General features: G+C 39.9%; 1 protein-coding gene across 1 annotated transcript in view; it reads right to left on the bottom strand.

The window, feature by feature from the left end:
* The window catches only part of GLIS3 (GLIS family zinc finger 3), a 178,544-nt gene extending 164,999 nt beyond the window's left edge, over positions 1-13,545 (bottom strand). Inside the window, exon 1 of the mRNA XM_049796257.1 lies at positions 13,161-13,545. Coding sequence (XP_049652214.1) covers positions 13,161-13,545 — 385 coding nt within the window. The remainder of the gene's footprint in view (positions 1-13,160) is intronic.
* Positions 13,546-19,172: the final 5,627 nt, after the last annotated feature.

The following is a 19,172-nucleotide window of genomic DNA, read 5'->3' as shown; positions in this document are numbered from 1 at the left end:
CTAAACAGAGGAACTCATACAATTTCATTGCTGCTCAAACGAGACCATCACTTTTAGTGTTCATAACCAACAAAACCTCAATACATTATAATGCTAATAAAACACAACCCAGCCTAAAAATTCACTCTCTGTTTAAATGGAGCCCCTTTTTGGAAATGACATGATAACATTCCTTCTGCTTTGCCTTGAAGCTCCTAAAGTGGTTTGCAGGTTTTGATCCCACAGCTCCTGAAAATGCGATGAAGCTGTGACAGCCTGACCTGAGCAGTGTGCTCTTGGTGGCTTGCACTTGCTGTTAGAACGGGCAGGGCCATGGTCAACTCTGGGGAAGACAGACCCTTCCTCCTTTTGGGAGCTGCTGGGCTAGCGGAGGGAGAGAGGGCTGGAAAGACCACGGGGTACAGCACAGTGCCAGGATGGAGCTGAAGAGGTGGCCGTGGGTGAACAGACAGTCTCATCTTAGGGGAGACAAACACAAAGACTTTGTGAAGGACTGGAGGGGACCAGGCAGGTCTTGCCACCACACCCAAACCCCTGCACTGGTTGCCAGCAAGGACATAGAAGAACACGTGGGATTTATGAATAAACATTTTGATCTCTCCTCTTACTACTTTCACTCTTCTCTTTTTACAAAATTAGCCCTACTTGTTATCCTGGTTTTTATAATGGCTCATTTAGAAAACTTACCTTAAGACTTTGCATATCTAGTGTATAATGGCCAACCAGCATTCTCTATCACAGGCATTAACAGCTGTTATCTCCACTAACAACTGGGGAACTGAATCAGACATTGCACAGATATGGCATTCCTGAAACTTTCTTGGGGCTCTTCAGCAGAGCTATACCACTGACGGCCCACAGACTCAGCAATCACATCTGCCAAATTTAGTCACTTACATTTTTAGTATTATCTTTGATCAGTAAGAAAAGTGAAAAACATTCGGGGGGGAAGAGTGACTTAAAAGCTCTCCATTTCCAAATGGCATTTGCCATTTCCAATCTGCAAGCTCTTAATACTTGTCAGTGTTCTTTTAGTCACACTGTAAATTTTAATCTACTGGATCTTTTTAATCTAGTAGTTTTAATCTACTGTTAAGTAGTTTAGTAATTAATTCTTCAAATCTTGATTCTGTAAAGGATTTTTATCAAATACAAGGTAGGAATCACCCTAAATTTTTTTGTAAAAGCAAAAGAGGCTGGATTCACCTGCAGATAAAACAATATCAGTTCCATAAGACTTCCAGGAAAGAGCATTATCCTACTGCTATGTTGGAGACCCAAATATAGCTTCTTTAGTGGGAGACAGATTTTAGTCTGATGGAGCTCATTTGCCTGCGGATGAGATAGATACAAACCTGATAGCAATGGTCAAGCACCTTTTTTTTTCCTTTTTTTTTTTTTTAAAAAAAAAGAAGCAGACACTGCAAGGAAGTGAAAATGGAAGAGTATACAGTTACAAAGTACTGTATCTAGTCATCATTGTTTAAATATCTTTTCTTCTTCATATTCATCTCCCATAAAAATTTTCATTTTTTAAGGCTTCATTTCATTAAAAAGTAAACAGAACTACAGTAAAGTCAGTCAAAGCAGCCTTTCCTGAACAAAAAGGAATGCCTCTTGAATGAAAAGAACATTTCACCCTATTGATCTGCCCTCAAAGAAGCACAAGCTCTGCAAAATAATTCTGACCATGCAGACAAGAGTTACATCAATGTGCAAAGTAATCCCTTACTAGAGCCCAAATATGAAGTTCTGAGTACACAACTGATTTCAATAGGAACTTGGCTGGAGTAAGATTTGGTGTCATTTCAGGGAACTCAATTCATGAGGCTTTTGGACGCACTTGCAAGAGGAAAGTGTAGTGAGGAAAACAGAAGTTTCCTCACCACCGCACACCGCTACCATGGGTCACCCAGGACACCAGTTCTTCTGACTGTCTGAAGTTCACCAGCCTCAAGCACCAACAGCAGACTCGTGCCCTGGAGATGCCCCCTTGGACACTAGCTGCCTGCCATGTGAACACCTGAAGGGCAACCTGCCATGCAAAAATTCTTTCCAGAGCTTTTACAAGGGAAGTGTGACGCAGCAACTGCTTTGTTATAATATCTAAAGCTGGGGAAGGCACGTCTCTTCTGCTGACCTCTCAGCTCAGTGCTGTCCTCAGACAAAATGTCAGACTCATGGTTAAATTGTGGATGTCTCTGCTCTTTAACGCGTAATAATCCACTGTAGACAGACTCTCTTCACATTATCATTTGAAACCACTTATACAGGAAGATAAAACGTTGTCAGGTCTATACCAGACAGATGCAGTAAGTCACTTAAACCAGCATCAGTATTAGTATTACACATGCTTGTGTGCTTTTTCACGACAAACATTGGCTACTGTCAAGAGAACCAGAGCTACAGTGACTGACTGATGGTACATTTCTCACATGCACAAGCCCTCTTCTACTTTCAGTTGCACGTATAGAGGCCCAAAGAAGATGCCTAATTTTAAGGTGAAATGTTTCAGAACTCTACATGTGCTTCTAAAAAAAGAACAAACAAATACTCAAGTATACAAATTGTGTGTTTGCATTGTGAACCAATACCAGCGTGTAAAAATACACACATGCCATGCTGAAGTTACACCCATATATGAAATTTTAATCAATCACATGCTGGCACACACATCATCTGAATGCAGTCTGCAAGCAAGCAGCTGTAGGTTTGCACAAGAATAGTTTTCATCTGAAACCTAGCTCCCAACTTCAAAAAATTTCACCGCAACAGTTTAGTGATATTTCTGGGTACAGACGTAGGAAGACAGTAAGTTCAAAAACACAGGACTAGGTCAGTGAACCCAGCTGCAAGAGTGACCAATCAAAGAGGAAAACATTTTTCATTATTTCAGAAGCATCTCAGTAACTGTTTAGTTAACTAACTTAATTTTTCCTGAAGGTCAGTCTCTAGAAATGTCATATGTACAATGTACAGCCTTGTTATAGAGCCCATAGGATAGCTAACTGCAACAATTGCCAATTTACGCAGTTTAAAGTAGCCTGTCAGAAGAAACATACTGCAGTGCTCTCATTCATTCACTCACTGAAATCTGAATGATATGCACCCACAACAGAAAAAAAAGTATAAGATACTCAGTTAGCATTTGCTAACATCCTCACTCCTCAAATACTGGTTCTGTCTGAGCAGACAATAAAATTAATGATAGGAGTTGAATGGAACAACTGCTACCACAGAATAGGGTAATTGCTCCAGAAAGGAATTCCTCTTTCTGATCATCTTGTAATAAAGGCTTTTAAAATTCCTTTTTTTTTTGGTGAAAAGACAGCAGTAGCAAAACTGAACCATATTCTGTTTCAGCCTATTAATGTGTCAAATGGTTAGACTAAATAAGGATAGACTTCTCTATACAGCCCAGGGAAAACCACTTAAACCACTGATTTTATCAACTGCATGGTATCTGTAGAACTGACCGCATAAAACCCCAATGAACGGAGATTTTTAGGACAAGGAAAAGTTCCATTTCATCTGTTTAGAGCTGCAACTGGAGAATATTGCCTGGACATGTGTTTTTGTTGGTTTTGTGGTTTTTTGTTTGGTTTTGGGTTTTTTTTTCCTACAAGGGCCTAGGTATCAGCTGTATCCTATACCACAAGGCTGAGGGAAAGGGATCAGAGAAGGAAAAACCTCATTCCCTGCTCCTGCCTTTCATGATGTGAGGTGCATTCCTTACACCCTCTTCCGATTCTGGGTGGACTATGGAGCTGACTTCCAACTTCTAGAAACAATTCAACAGTTAATCAGCTTCAGCATCAAATGTAGCCCTGTGACACCCGAACACTACCAGTCCTACCTCCTAATCTCTGTAAAACCACCAGCCACAAAACAGCTGAAGGGCATGTTTTCCACCTGCAGAATTTCACATAGGTATAAAATAGCAATATTTGACTTAGGCCCATAAATATGATGGTTAAATGCAGACAACAAACTTCTCTAGCTGTTCACCCAGTCTCAAAAAAATTTTCCCCCTTTATGAATAACAATGAACAGAAAGGGTTAATTGGTTTTGCAATATCAACTGTCAAAGATAAATTAGGAGATCAAAATCTCACCTAGAGCCATCAGAACTGAAGAAGTTTCTTTGCTCAAATACAGAAGTAGTACCACTTTACCATTGAACAAGTTTCACTGGTAAAGTCAAAGCAGTCAGTAATGACTATTTTGCCATAATTCTGTTTATCCAACAAGTTTACCATGGGAGACAAAAGATAAAAACCACACTTGGCTGTTGCAGTTCATATTAATACAGTTTAAAAGAGTACAGTAAGCATTTCATGGGAGTATAGGTGTCCTGGTACCTCACAGTTAATACCACATTTAAAATATTTTTGTTTGTTCAAGAGAGAATAATCTCCCCATTTACTTATTCACTATAGACAGTTACATCACACCCATCACTATGTATATTTTTATCACTGTCATTGTGACTTGCGTTGCAGTAATGCCCAGAGGCTGCAGTAGTGGTAGTGTCTGTTACTGGGCAAAGATAAAATAAACTCTTCACCATGAATCCAAACAGAGAAGAGAGACAAACACGAAGAGCGAGAACAGGGGGACATAGAGCTAAAATAGGACACAATAGTTCAAGAAGCTCCAGCAGCAAGTACTACAACAGAGTCCAAAATAAAATTCTGCCATGCTAATGAAAACGCCCAGTTTTGACAACATCAGTTGAGCCATGTTTTTACATCTGCATCTCTGCATTCCCTGCCCAGTGCCCCATCTGCTGCAACCAATACATACTGAGCTGGTATCTCAAGTCTGATGAAAAGATGATCTATACTCTTACAAGTAGCAGTGAAGCACACACTCCACTAATTCAAGTGTAAGTAACATGGAATGCCTGCAAACACCTCACTGGCCTGAGATGAAATTTGCAGTGGAAGGGATAAGTGGTACAGAAAAACAAAGGAACATGTGCAGGCTATTTATAACCCAGTTAGAAACAGGTCAGATAGATACATTTTAAGACAGTTTATTGTCCAGGCTAAGCCAAAGTTCAAACATGTAAGCATTGTTCTTTAAAAAAAGTCATACTAATGTCCCTAGCTTCCTTGAACTCTGAGAGAACTAATTATCAAATTCAACTTCAGAAAGACCAGCCATAAGTAAAACAGAACAGAAAAAAATCTCATTGGTGCAGACAATTCCTGTTTTTATTCACAGAGAAACTACAGAATCATAGAATCACTGCATATCTCGAGGTGGAAGTGTCCCGTAAGGTTCACTGAGTCCAACTCCCTGCTCCTCGCAGGACTACTGCAGGTATTTACAACTGTGTGAGAACCCTGAAAGTCAATGAAAGACCATTTTTGCTCTTTATGTACAGAATAGATGTCAGAAGAGCAGCTTCTCTTCTCATTGTGTTCCAGGGGCGAGGGGTAGGCCAAAGCAAGCACATGGTATGCTTCCTGTTCACCATCATCAAACAGGTCTGCAGCAGTGGCAACCAAATGAAGGAATGCATTACCATGCTGAATATCATGTTATAGAACTGCTAGGAAAGGCAATATGGTTCAAGAAGAACACAATGGCAATATGCAGAAAAGCCAAATCCATCTGCAAAATTCAGTATTTGCATACATCTATGCTTAACTGTGCACGAGGCTGCTTTCTGGCCCCCTGCTCCTCCATGTAAAAGTACAACCTGTTCTTTCTCTGTAGGTGCATATGCAGCCCTGAAATTAATTTTGTGTTTGACATCAATAAATTGCACTTCAGGTGGAGATGTCAAAGCACTGTATAATTTAAAAATAACTTCTCCAAAATTTGCCAATGAAAAGAATAGAGGCACAGCAAATTCAAGTGACTTACCCATATTCACACCAAAATACTCAAATCTTAGTTCACTCAAAGGGAGAGGTGGCCTCATTGCAGTTTTCAAAAAATTTCAGGTACAAAACTTCCACAACTCTCATATTTCAACTGGATTTTTATTCCAAATTTCCCCTATAAAAAGGTGGGTGAAACATGCATTTCTCTGGATGAAAACAGATCTTGTTAGTGCCACCTCCTGGTGGTAAAACAAACCTGAAAAAATCATGCACTAAGCTGAAGATTCTCAAACAAAGTAAAATGAAAATATAATAGTTTAGCCTGTTTTGGTTTGCTTGCTTATGATGGCTTGACCTGAGGCATCAAATTTTCCTGTCTGCAGACTTGAAGGAGGATATAAAATTCATTACCCATTTTTAGGATGACATAAGTGCAGATGCATAAGCATCCTTTAATCAAGTGACAAGGGATAAAAAAAAGGAAATGCTATATTCCCAGAAGAGTCACCCTCTCAGGAAGGTACAACTACCTTTATTTTGTCCTCTGGGAATTTTGCTGGGAGAACATTCTAAGGCATACTGAGATCTCCACCAGAGGTTGCCCATGGGTTTGTGAGCTTGGTGTAGCCTCCCCCATCCAGCTTGCCCATGCTTTCTTTGCAAACTTCCAGCTGGTGATACTCTTTGGATGCTACTGACAACAGCAAGCTGTCATGATGGTGAAAACAGATGTCACAAAGCTATTGATAAATACACTCCATCACCTTCATCTGGTTTGCCCCAGTCTGAAAGAATAATATTTGGTCTAAGAAAATTATAAAATATGAGCTTTACTTAAATCTACCCTTTCTCTATACTGTATTTTGGATAGCTGCAATTTATTTTAAAGCTCACTGTCCAGGCCCACAAAGCAAAGGATAAAGGTATAAGGCTGGGTACGAGAGAAGTTAAATTACACTCTTAACACAGAATGGGTGAGTGCTGGCAATATGCCTAATACTCTTGAAGGATTTTACAGTTCCTGTGTAAAGTAGATCCTTTTTGGCATTAAGCCTAACGCTCTTCAGGGAATTTTTGTAAGTTGCCTGGGGCCTTTATAACACATAGTCCAACATGCATTTTGGTATCACCAGCAATTTTTATTTTCTTAAACATTTTGTTCTTAAACAACATTGTCATGGTTTAATCCCAGGCGGTAACTAAGCTTCACACAGCCGCTCACTCAATTCCCCCCCCACCCAGTGGGATGGGGGAGAGAATCGTGGAAAAAAAAAAGATAAAACTCATGGGTTGAAATAAGAACAGTTCAATAGGACAGAAAAGAAGAAACTAATAATGATAATAACAACAATAATAAAACAACAATATTAATAATAAAAGAATTGGAATACACAAAGCAAGTTATGCACAATGAAATTGCTCACCATTCACCGACCAATGCCCAGTTAGTTTCCAAGCAGCAATCTGGCCCCCCGGCCAACTCCCCCCAGTTAATATACTGGACATGATGTCACAGGGTATGGAAAATCCCTTTGGCCAGTTTGGGTCAGCTGCCCTGGCTATGTCCCCTCCCAATTTCTTGTGCCCCTCCAGCCTTCTTGCTGGCTGGGCATGAGAAGCTGAAAAATCCTTGACTTAGTATAAACACTACTTGGCAACAACTGAAAACATCAGTGTGTTATCAACATTCTTCTCATACTGAACCCAAACCATAACATTATACAAGCTACTAGAAAGAAAATTAACTCTACCCCAGCTGAAACCACGACAAACATTCTGAATGCTTCAGATAAAGACTCTAAAAGTACATACTCAAAGTCAATGTAAAACACTGCCTTCCATCATTTGTGTTCAAGAGTTGCCTGAACATCATTTATGTTTAGGAGTTGAACCATGCCTGAAACATGACAGGTAGGAAAAAAAAAAAATTAACCTGAAATAAGTAGTCTAAAGAACTGCCTTTCAACAGGAATCTGTGCACCAACTTTTCCATAAAAATGAAGTAAACCTCTTGTACATTCTATGAGAGACGTACCAAGAACCACAGTGAACCTTCTCAAACCTGACCAGGATTGCTGGTCATCCAGCCCCTAGAACTAACTGCAGAATTAAACTTGGGGAGTCTCATGTTCTCAGCTCTGCCCTTTTAGAAAGTCCTAGACCAGACAAAAGAATCCACTGAGACCCATCTGTACTGTCTTCAGAACGGATTTCCCCAACTGCCAGAGCTGCAAGTAATGATTTCCTTGCCTTGATGGATCCTGTGTTGTTTTTCAAGCATATAAAGGCCACTGAGGCATATGCAAAGCTGGAAAATGTGTCATGCTGGATAAAACTAAGATCATTATCACTTAATCACTTTGCTGTACCTAAACATTGTCAATAACCCACTTTAAAACTGCTGACAATTGATTATAGAAAACAACTTAAAAAGAAAGTAAGTCTTGAGTCAAGCTTTCTGTGTAAGGAACTGTACAGAATACTGATGAACATCTTTTTTCAGATTGTGCCAACTGACACATAAAAACAACAGTACTAGAGAGCAAAATAAGTATGTTAAAGAGATTTCAAGTGTGGCTCAAGCTGCTTACTGATTAACACTTCTGCATACAACACTCCTCACAGACCTGTGCAGTTATTGTTTAAAAGTGAAACAAGGCTCTCTTGGCAACTGGAGACAAATGATCCTCCCTGAGCAAGTTCACAGTTCTCACACAGCTTAGCAGCATTGGAGGTGCTTCTTCCAGAGGCTCTAGGGGAAAAAAAAGAAAGAAAAAGAAAAAGAAAAAAAGAAAAAAAAAAACAACAACCAATCCCAAGATTTAATGCCTATCAACTATTTCCAGGATAAGGAAGAGCCTTAATAATCTCCAACAGGAAACATGCTCATATTACACATAAACATTAGCTAACTGACTCATTTTACTAGGAAAAAACTTAACAGTCACATTTGCAAGAATATAGGAAATCAAATACACTGATTTTTCATGTCAAGGAAGAAAATTAACACTGCAGGAACCACAGAAATGGAAGATGACAGCTGTCTTTCAAATGACCCTGGAAAGGAGAACAAAAGGGGTCCATGCCTATATGCACAGGTTTCTGCATTTCTTACTAATAAATGTCCAGATTTGCTTCTTCAAGTCCCATCTCAAGTATTTTCATGTCGAGTCTTCACAAATACAACATAGTCTTAGTCACATACCCACACACTGGTTTGAGTGGAGCAGTCAGGGTGGAACAAAAGGCCAGACCGGTTTCCAAGGCTTGAACTCCCCACGTGTGCAGTGTCACCTGCTGCCAGGGAGAATGAGGGAGGCAAGGAGATGGCTACGGCTCTCATGACCGAGAGCTGCTCACAATTTCCGGAAAGTGTTGCCAGGCATACCAGCTCAAACCACAATTACAATAAGGAAGACCAAAAGGCAGGCTGACAGGCTGCCTTTTCCCTCCCTATGTCCATGTTGGACCTCTCCACCAGCTTAACGAGCATGCTGGCTGGAGGTGCAGCAGCTGAACCACCTCCATGCACCAACAGCACCTCAGCACAGAATTTCAGTCACAGTGGAAATTCTCCATCAGCCAAATCCAAGCTGCTTTAAGACTACAATATATTGTGTTACAGGACAGGAAAATCCACTCCTAAACTTTGAATGAACTGCCATAAGCATGTTAAGTATGATCACAGCGATTCAGACCAAGGATCCAACTCCCCCAGCAGGAGCCTCCCCCCAGTGGTGCTTACGAATAATGCTGAGGGAAAAATACAAGATGTCCTCCTGAAATAGTTCCACAGTCACCTTCCACAACTACCTACACCTGCAGGGAAATGTTTATCTTTAATACCTTTTGATGGACTTCAGAAACATGTTTTCATTCACTGAGTAAGAGAAACTAGTATAGGTGTTGAACATATGGGTTCTTTCAGAAAATGTGTCGTTTTCAGAAAGATTTGGGATTTTCATCACTAAATGAGACATGAGCACACTCAGGATATGCCTGAACATAGCCCAGCTTACACTCAGAAGTCCATTGTCTGCACAGAGAAATGAGTAAGACAAGCAATAAGAAAAGCTACTGGGTTTTCTACAAAACAAAATACTATTCAGATGTGTATAAAGTGCGGATATGGTGGTAATAAATCCTTGAATACCTCACTTTTGGACATCACTACATTTATATCACAGTTCTAACTTGAACTATTTGACATTTACACACTTTAAAAAAAATTACCTTCTTAATAGAACACTCAATAGAAAGCTGGATTTATTAAATTATATTTTTTTTCATTACAAGACTTCTGTCAAAATATCTGCATTGATGAGAAAAGTTGAAGACCAGGGCTGGCCAGGTTATGGTCTTGTGTCTGTCTTTACTGTTCTCACCCTCTTCCCCTTCCTGCTCATTCCTACCTGATGTCTCTCTAGCTCACTTTCACCTCAGCAGATACTGTCACTAAAGATGTCTTTCTAGGCCTGAGTAAATCTAAGAGGTGTGAAACTGATTATTCACAAAAAGTGGTCAAATACACATATCAAACAAATTGAGAGCCAGTAGATTTCCAATGCCAAGTACGTGTACTGTCATGCCTGCATTCTCCACCTAATTTCTGTGTGAAAATATCTAATATGGGTACACAAAAGTGTACATTCCTGGGGGGGGAGGGGGGAGGGGTGTGGAAATCACTGTACTAGCACATTTTTCTGTACTGAAAAAAATCCAACATTGTACTATTTTCTTTTTCATATGCACAACATAGTACTACAAAGCATATTATACTATTAGTAGCACACAGGAGGTTAATTAAGTCAGAGATGTACACCAGTGAATGTTCAGACTTGCTTGTTTTCTCCATAGCATAATGTGCTTCAGGTTCTCATCATGCACAAAAGCTAACAGTTTCTCTTAAGTTGACTTAGGCATAATTTCTAAAAATAATCTTCTCGCAAAGCTCTGTAACATTATGCAAGATAAAGAGAGTCTTCATGCAAAGTAAAGACTCTCTGTGTGTTGTGGTTACTGCAGATTATTACTGTTTGTTCTCTTGTGCACTCAGCACCACCTCCTGTCAAAAAAAAAAAACTCTGTAAAAAATGAGGCACACAATTGGATTGCCCCAAAATATTCTGTTCTTTCCTCCATTCCAAACTGAAGCTCCTGGGTTTGTTTTTTTTTTTAAACTGCTTTATCAATTATTGAAAGAATGCGAGGAAACTATTCCAAAACCACCACCAAGTCTTTTTCTTGTGTATCTTGCTGATTTTACTATCCCATGAGTTTTGAAGTAAAAAAACCCAAAAAACTACTTTAAATAGTGCAAACTTCTACAACTGATACTGAGACAACTGTAAAAGGAAAACCATTGTCTTCCTGAGATGAAGGTTTAACTAAAATAAGTACCTACCAAAAGACATTTTGCTCCATGTACCCACCACCAGAAAAGGACGAAATATGAAGAAGCTGCAAAAGCACAAACTACATGAATAGTTTTATAGGGTTTACAGTCTTATTTACATACATGCTATGGTTTATACAGCATAGCAAGGTTCTAAGTCTTAGAAAATTACCTGGACATGACCAAGTGAATGAGACTTAGCTCTTCCATAATGCGTACATTCCCAGGGCACATAATCTTCAACTCTGCAAGTGGTCGTGCTAATAACAAGAACTTTAAAGCATGAGGATTTACTAATCCAAATCCATAGAAACACAGAATCTGAAGTCCATTGTATCTGAAGTCCACAATGTCTTGTCTAACCAGCACTGTTTATACGTAGGCTTCCCTAATGCCAGCCCTTCAGCTGAATTCTCTACTCACTATCCCACAAAATAGCAGAGTACTTTACATATGTGAGAACTAAACAGGCCAAGAAGGAAAGATGGAAATGACAGCAGCTAGGAACAGAGCAGTCAGGCACAGCAGTTCAAAATCCCCAAATCAAGGACACTAAACTAGGTGATGGTCTCTTCACCCTGTGATGCTGCTTTCCCACACATACTGCAGGTGGATTATCTGTTATGTAGGGCTATTTTAGAGATCTCAGCATGGATTCCCTGTTTTCAGGCATGTAATTTTGAAGGCAGCAGGAATCAGGCTCTACCTGTAGTGAAAGGTAAAGAGAAAAGTTCCTCCAAAGCTTATTGTGTGAGGACTCCTGCTCTCTTTGCTGTAGCAGAAGCTTAAAGCTATATGCTATGAATTACACCCACCACCACCAAAGCAAGCAGCAGACAGGTGATCTTGGAGGTCACCCAATGAATATGTATATGTACTACCACTGGTCTGACTCAGCAGAGCACTCAAGCATGCAGTTAACTTTCAACTTGTTCTGAAACTATACTGGTTTCAAGCCTGCAAGCCTTGCTGAAGAGGGATGGACTTCCTAAATTTTCAAAGGGAAGCAGGGAAGAAAAAGAATGGAGAGAAGCAACACATTTGGAATAAGACAGAGGATCTCTGTCTCCTTTTCTGCACTTTCACTCAGATATTAACTCAAGCTTCTCTTGGTATTTTAAACTATTTAATTCTTTTCTATGCATTAAATTCTCATTATCTACGTACATTCAGTTTCAAAAGTGTGATACCAAAACTCCTCCAAAAGAGTATCCCAACCTCCAGCATGACCAGCATCAAGAAGTACTGAAAACTTAGAAGTTCTGTTTTGATTTCAAAGACGCAAGAGCAAACAGTCAAGTACCTTCTCATAGATAGGTAAATCCCTGATGCACAAGCACTTAACTCACAGAGGACCAGCCTCCAAATTTTGTGGGGGCTATGTATTGTTATTTTCTACATCATAAACAGTGGTTCCAAAAAATGGATTGCAAATCTATGGTTGAGACATGCTCCAAAGTGCTTTACAGCTTGTCCAGCCTAAGCACTCTAAAAAGCATGACTACATTACTGCTTTCATCAGTAAGCAGCTGCTAGTCACCAGCGGAAAGCTGTGTTCATGCATCCAAGGAGTGTTTCTGATAGCACTCACAAAATTCTGGTGCCACAGAACATAAAATGACTATCCGGATTTGTTGAGTCAAGAGGTTAGGTTAGCAAAGCAAAGGCAAACTACACTGTTTATAGAGAATCCTAGGACACCTCAGGGATTCTGAGCAACTGCTGTGTAATACAAAGCCCCTGGGAATAACCAAACAATGAATTACTTTTGTGCAAAACAGCAACACATTTTGTTTCAGTATCTCTTCCTTTGTAGTAAAAAAGTGGTAAAGAGACAGGATTCCATCTACTAAAACCAATACCATCTGGGTATGTGATATTGGAGAAGAAATGCTATTACTAATAGCAATAGAAAAAGTGAGTCTTACCTTCACCTGTACATGGGGAGAAAGTATTTCCAAATTCTTGCTGTTTTGGCTTTAAAGACTGTGGGGCTGGCAGTCCTGGGAGCTGTGGGACTTGTAATAAAGGCTTCCCATTTGTAACCACTTGTTTCCCGGGACTTAGAGCAGGAAGGTGAATAGTACTGTCAATGATGTTGCTCTGAGGAACCACCCCTCCTCCAAGGGGCATCTTTAAGTGTAGGCTGGCAGACAAGTTTCCAATAGCTGGGCTTGGGGTGCTGCTATTTGAAGATGGGCGGGGCATTCCTGCATGAACTCTGATAGGTGGGATCTGCTGTCCACTGATCATCTTAGGTCCATGAGGAATACCTGTTGTCCGATGGCTCATATTGCATGACCTCCCATTCATTTTTAAGAAGTTAATGTAATCAAAGAGTGTTTTTACAGACCCACAGCTATGACTGATATCAATCCAAAGTCAGTCAGTAATCCATTGCTCATTATGCCTGTTTAAAAAAATACATAAATAGAAATAATTGATATTGTATTAAATAATACATGAAAAAGGACTGTGCCTGACTGTTAACTTTGTGACATTACTGGTTACAAGAAACAAAGTCTATGGTCTGTCAGGGAGTAGGAACAAAGCCAAGCAATGACTTAAAGCTCTAACACGGAGAAAACCTGCCTCTTCAAAAGCTGAAGTTTGCAATAAGGCCAGTTGCCTTCACATTAGCTAAACCAGCCATGAAATTAAGTGAATGCTGACCAAGTGCAAGAAGGCAGCCAGGAGTGAAAAGACTCTCTAATAGGGAGTTGTCATTAGGATGAACACAGCTATTGCCCCTTTTTCTGCCATCTCCTCAGTCTATTAATTAAAATGGTGCTGAAAAGCACACACAGTAGGCCAGCACTATGCAGATATAGACAAAACAGGAAAGATACCAGTTCACATTCTAAAGGATGTGCATACAACAAAATGAAGAGGGAACAGCAAAACCACAGAAATGCCTCTATGGTATTCATTATAGAAAAGTATTGCAAGAAAGCACAGCATAGAAGTATTCATAAACATAACTGCAATCACTTCAAAAGTGGATGCTTATTGCAAGCCTACAGATATGCCATAATTTAAATGTAATCATACAGTAGCAAATTTTGAAGGACATCTTTCAAATTTTACCACTAATTTTTGAACTCTGACCTTTTGTCACTTATATTTTCCTGTTATTTAAACCTTAGAAGACAAGACTGGTAGGGGGTTGGAGAGATCATCTCAGCCACAACCTACCCCAAGGCAGAATCAACTAGATCTAAACATTTCCTGACATAAAAAAGATTTGTAGGCAAAAGCTGCACTTGTCAGTGTAAATCACTGAGCTAAGAGATCGCACAGATGGGGTATTTCAGCCCTAACTCAGCTGAACAGCACATGCCCAACTTTCATCACTAGGTTCATATGTTTAACATTAAGCACATGTTTAAGTAGTTTGTTCAATCATAGACTCAGTGCCTAATTAACTTGTTCAGACAAACAAACCAAGTTGACAGAAATAAAACTGAGGCACGGCTTCAATTATGGTTTTCATCCATGTATACATCAACGTTTTAATTAAGTATTATGATCTTGCTGCAGCAAAACACTGAACTGTAATTTTTACCTTCAGCACATGAGATTTTCAACACTGAAGCCAATAAGATTATAACCTGTATATTCATGATTGAATTTCATGTAAAAAACTTCATACTTAACCCTTTGCTTACTATGATTCTGCAATGTCTTAATTTTCTCCATCTGTGAACTGTCAAAAAACCCCCAAACAAAACATCCCTGTTTATTTCACAGAACTGCATTCATAGCACACTTCCAGATTAAAGTAAAAGCCATCTAAGTGTCTGTATAGACATATATGCACAGATATGCACACACATTCTCCAGTTAAAACTCACTAATAATGAAAGGCCTAAGCATATTATCTTTAAAGGCAAGAGCAAAATCCCTACTGACATTAATAAGAGAGATATGCCCTAACCACACTTAAATGGTCATAAAAATTTTATTCTACATACTATTTTTCATTGTTATATTTTTATATTATGGGGATAAAAATTGTAAAGCACACCAATTAAAAGCAATATTATTTATTTTCATGCCTGGCTGAAGCATAAATCACTCTCCACAATTCATCCAAGGGCAGGGAGAGCTCTGTGTTCTTAAATTCTCAGAGTTCATTTTAAAAGCAGAATGTTGTCCTAACACAGGTGACTAGATCCTTAGAAAAGGACATACAAACAAAGGCAGCTGTTTTGCTGGCAAGGCTACACACCATGTCACTATAAATTGGCTACAAATAAAAATCATTCTTGCCTGTAATTCTTGTCTGCAGTTTTAACTACAGTATCAAGAAAAGACTATACAAGACAAATTCATTAGTTTTACTCAACAAAAGCAACTTTAGGTTTAATCAACAGAAGAGTATTTCTACATAGCTTACACGGACCTACCAGCCCTATAAAATCCAGGTCAATCTACAATTTGTGTCATTAGTAGGTTGGTCTCCTTAGCTATTCTTCTCCGGTAACATTACATCTTACAACAAGTAACAGTGTTCCATGCTATCGTTGTCTCAATTTTATCTTTGGCTACTGCTGGGTATTTTACACTTGAAGAGAGGCCTCTGGACCTGTAAGTTCTTTCCTCATGCTAGTAAGCTGTCTTTTGAACTGAATGACCTGAAAGTGCAAACAAAACAATCTTTTTTTATGAAAACAGAAACAAGTGAAGTAATTTCTTTATTTTTTTCTTCCTTTAGTCTCCTTCCTGAGTCTATTGTGAAAATGTATAGCATCACATTAACATGCAAATCCGAGCTTCCTTTCTTTAAAATATTAGAGCACCTTGGAAAGCGTAACTTTTCTCATTTTTTAAATTATTATTTTGTGGTATTTTCAATATTATTTACTTGTTCCTGAGTGGCTTTTCATTAATTAGGTTTGTTTAGCATCACCTTCCATCATGACATCAGGATCTTCTCATGTCAAAGTCAGACTGGCCAAACTGATTAACACCAAAACAACGGATTACCTAGAGGTGCATTAGAGCATATATAACAAACTAAATGCTAATTAGACATGATTTCTATTCTAAAAGTCAAGCTGACTTTTGCATCAGATCCATAAATAGCTCCCAATTATAGCTACCTGTAATAGTAAAAAGACATGATAAATTTCTAACTGAAGAGAGCTTGGAAATTGTAGGAATACAGCACCAAATACAACAGGTTATTTAGAAATAAGCTTAGAAATCCTGAATAGGGTTGAAGCTCGATCTATTAAGTTAAAACATACCAAGAAAAAAAACCACAGAAAAGAATACTATCCTGAGATTGAATGGCTGTGCTGACAAATTCTTTTGTTCTACCAAAGGAACACAAGTACTTGCCACCTTTTAATGAAATGCTTCTGTCTATCAGTGAGCTATTGTGGTGACCTTTTCATGCTCCCACAGATGTTAAAGGAAATACAATTATGTCCACTGCTTCTGAAGTCTCTTTTTTTTAAGCTGACATTACTCAAAGCTCTGTGACTCTGCATCTATCAATAACAGCATGACAACATAATTACTCAAAATCCGTAACAATGATTCATAAATTCACTTTCAGAAAGCCATGTAGTAAAATTTAAATTCAAGCTGAAGCCCTGGAAAATCCGAACACTAATCCTTCAGAAAGCAAAACAAAAGAAGAATTCACAAATCTATGCCTGCAGCACAGTATGCCATATAGTCTACTTCTACAGTGAAGTTTTGAAAAGTAATCAGAGCTGGCTCACCACTTCACTCACTGAAATAAGAGGCAAGATACATTTCAACTTCAATAAAAGCTGAAATTACTCCACTACAGAAATCACTTTAAGGAATCATAATAAGTCCAGCTCGGAAGACACTTTCACAAAAGTTGTTATCAGACACTGACACTTTGTGCATAGGGTGGCAAGCACGATCACAAACCAAAGAAGAAGACTAAAAGACAATGCACTGAACAGTCCCTCCTTTCTGTTCTTCCACTGGAAACACCTCACCTCTAAAACAGCTACCATACATGGCAGAAAGCAAACATGAACTGTAACCCCCTCCCCTGGGACTTTGCACTCCAAGACTGTGAGTGCCTTCCCTCATCCCCACCACGACCAGGGTCGGCCAAGTCTTTCCCCATGTTCCCCTCCACAACCTCCTTGGCAGAAGTCCAGGAAAACATCTACGTACTACCGGGGCTGAGCTACCACAAGGCCACCCAAAGGGGCTACCTCCCCTTCAAGCTCTGCTCTCCCCTGCCAGCCCTTTCCTCCTTGTGTTGCCATGGTATTTGGATCATCACCTGACAGTGGCACCATGGTGAAATACTCACACCCCTGATGAGTCAATCTGGGTGAACTTGAGGACTGGGATGGAGAAGGACAAAGGACAGCCACCAAAAGCAATAGGGATGCCTCACCTCAGCCTCACTGACCCCTGTGCCTACAAAAATGGGGCCCTGGAGGCTCCTGAGGTTTTTGTGTCTCACAACTGCTTGTGACAAGGACACACCCTTACACAGGTGTAAGCCACCGACTTAACTCATTTTCTAGAAAGCGCGCACACACACATAGTTAGTTCTGGTATTACAGCTTTTGTACAGTTATCTGGCTATAGCTCACAGACCAAAGCATGGTAATAAACTCTTCTTGGAAAGGAAAACCACAAAGAGATTTAACTAGGAAAAAAATAATAGCTGGGAGCTTGAAATTAGGCTTGGAACAATACGTACACCAAGAATCACAGCTGCAGTAAAGGAAGACAATGTGGCTTCAAAACTGAAACTACAAAATAAGCTTTCCACTCAATTTATAGAGAATCTCTTCTCCACCCTCCAATGCCAGCCAGCATGTCAGAAGTCATGCACTACTGAGAATAATCAGCACCTCACATTAGCATTCACTGTTTTGGTCATTTCTATCCATTTCTTGCCAATTGTACTCTTGGACTACCACAGGGGGCTTCATTCCCAACTGCAGTACTCTGATAATATCACTTTTTTTTTAAGCCCAGGTGGTCAGCCAAGGAAAACTAGAAAAGGGTCACACAATCTGAGAGTTTCTAGTTCTCAAACATCAGCAGAATGCCTTCTTGATACAACATCAACAAGCAAAGCAAATGAAAGCTAAAGGAGGTCCTCTACAGCACTGTGAAACAACCAGCCCCCAAACACGATGGAGTTACACGACTGAGTTACACGACTGAGGTAATGAAATATACTAATTACTTATTACTTGCATCACTATAATTCCGAGGAAGATTAGTCACAGAAAGGAATGCCTTTGTGCAAGGGACTGTACAAACACAGTGCAGAGCACAATTACCAATACTGCTGCAACTGCCATCAAAAGAGCAGCCGTTATCAGTGGACAGGATGATATATATCCTAGTGTAGTTGGGACCAAGCATTTTTACCATCCTGCAAGAAAAACCTGCTCAAGTTTTTATCATGGTAATTAAGATCTCCTGAGCTTTTTCTCTATTAGGACTGTGTCAGAGCTGTGCTATTGCAAGCGGTTGCTGCAACAGAACAGCACAAGCCTTCCAGGAGCAACATTATTCTCATTAGGGCTAGACACAAACTTCAGACAAGCTGCTTGAAAAGCCCACTACAAATCTGACGGCGCTGAGTACCAGACTCGGAGGCATGCTTTCTGACATGCTGTCAAGAGCTGCAGCATCCTCACCCAGTAACCAAAGGCTCCTGCAAACCCTGACTCGTGCACCTTTTACTCACGCTGTTGCCCTGCTAGCTTTGACTATAATGACTTTGGACTTTCCAGGAGTGCAGGCACGATTGCTAACGTTGCAGTGTCAGCAATGGCAAGAGCTTCAGTGCAAGCAGGGCATGGGAAACCACCAACAGTGTCCCCATGCGAGCCGGTGGCAATGCAGAAGCAGAGGCACAGGGCCACGGGCACCCGCCCTGCCCCGGTGCCCTCGCTGTGACCGCCACTTGTAGG

The sequence above is a fragment of the Accipiter gentilis genome, chromosome Z (genome assembly GCF_929443795.1).
Source record: "Accipiter gentilis chromosome Z, bAccGen1.1, whole genome shotgun sequence".
NCBI lineage: Eukaryota > Metazoa > Chordata > Aves > Accipitriformes > Accipitridae > Astur > Astur gentilis.
Note: the sequence above shows the minus strand (reverse complement) of the source record. Positions and strands in the feature narration are given on the sequence as shown.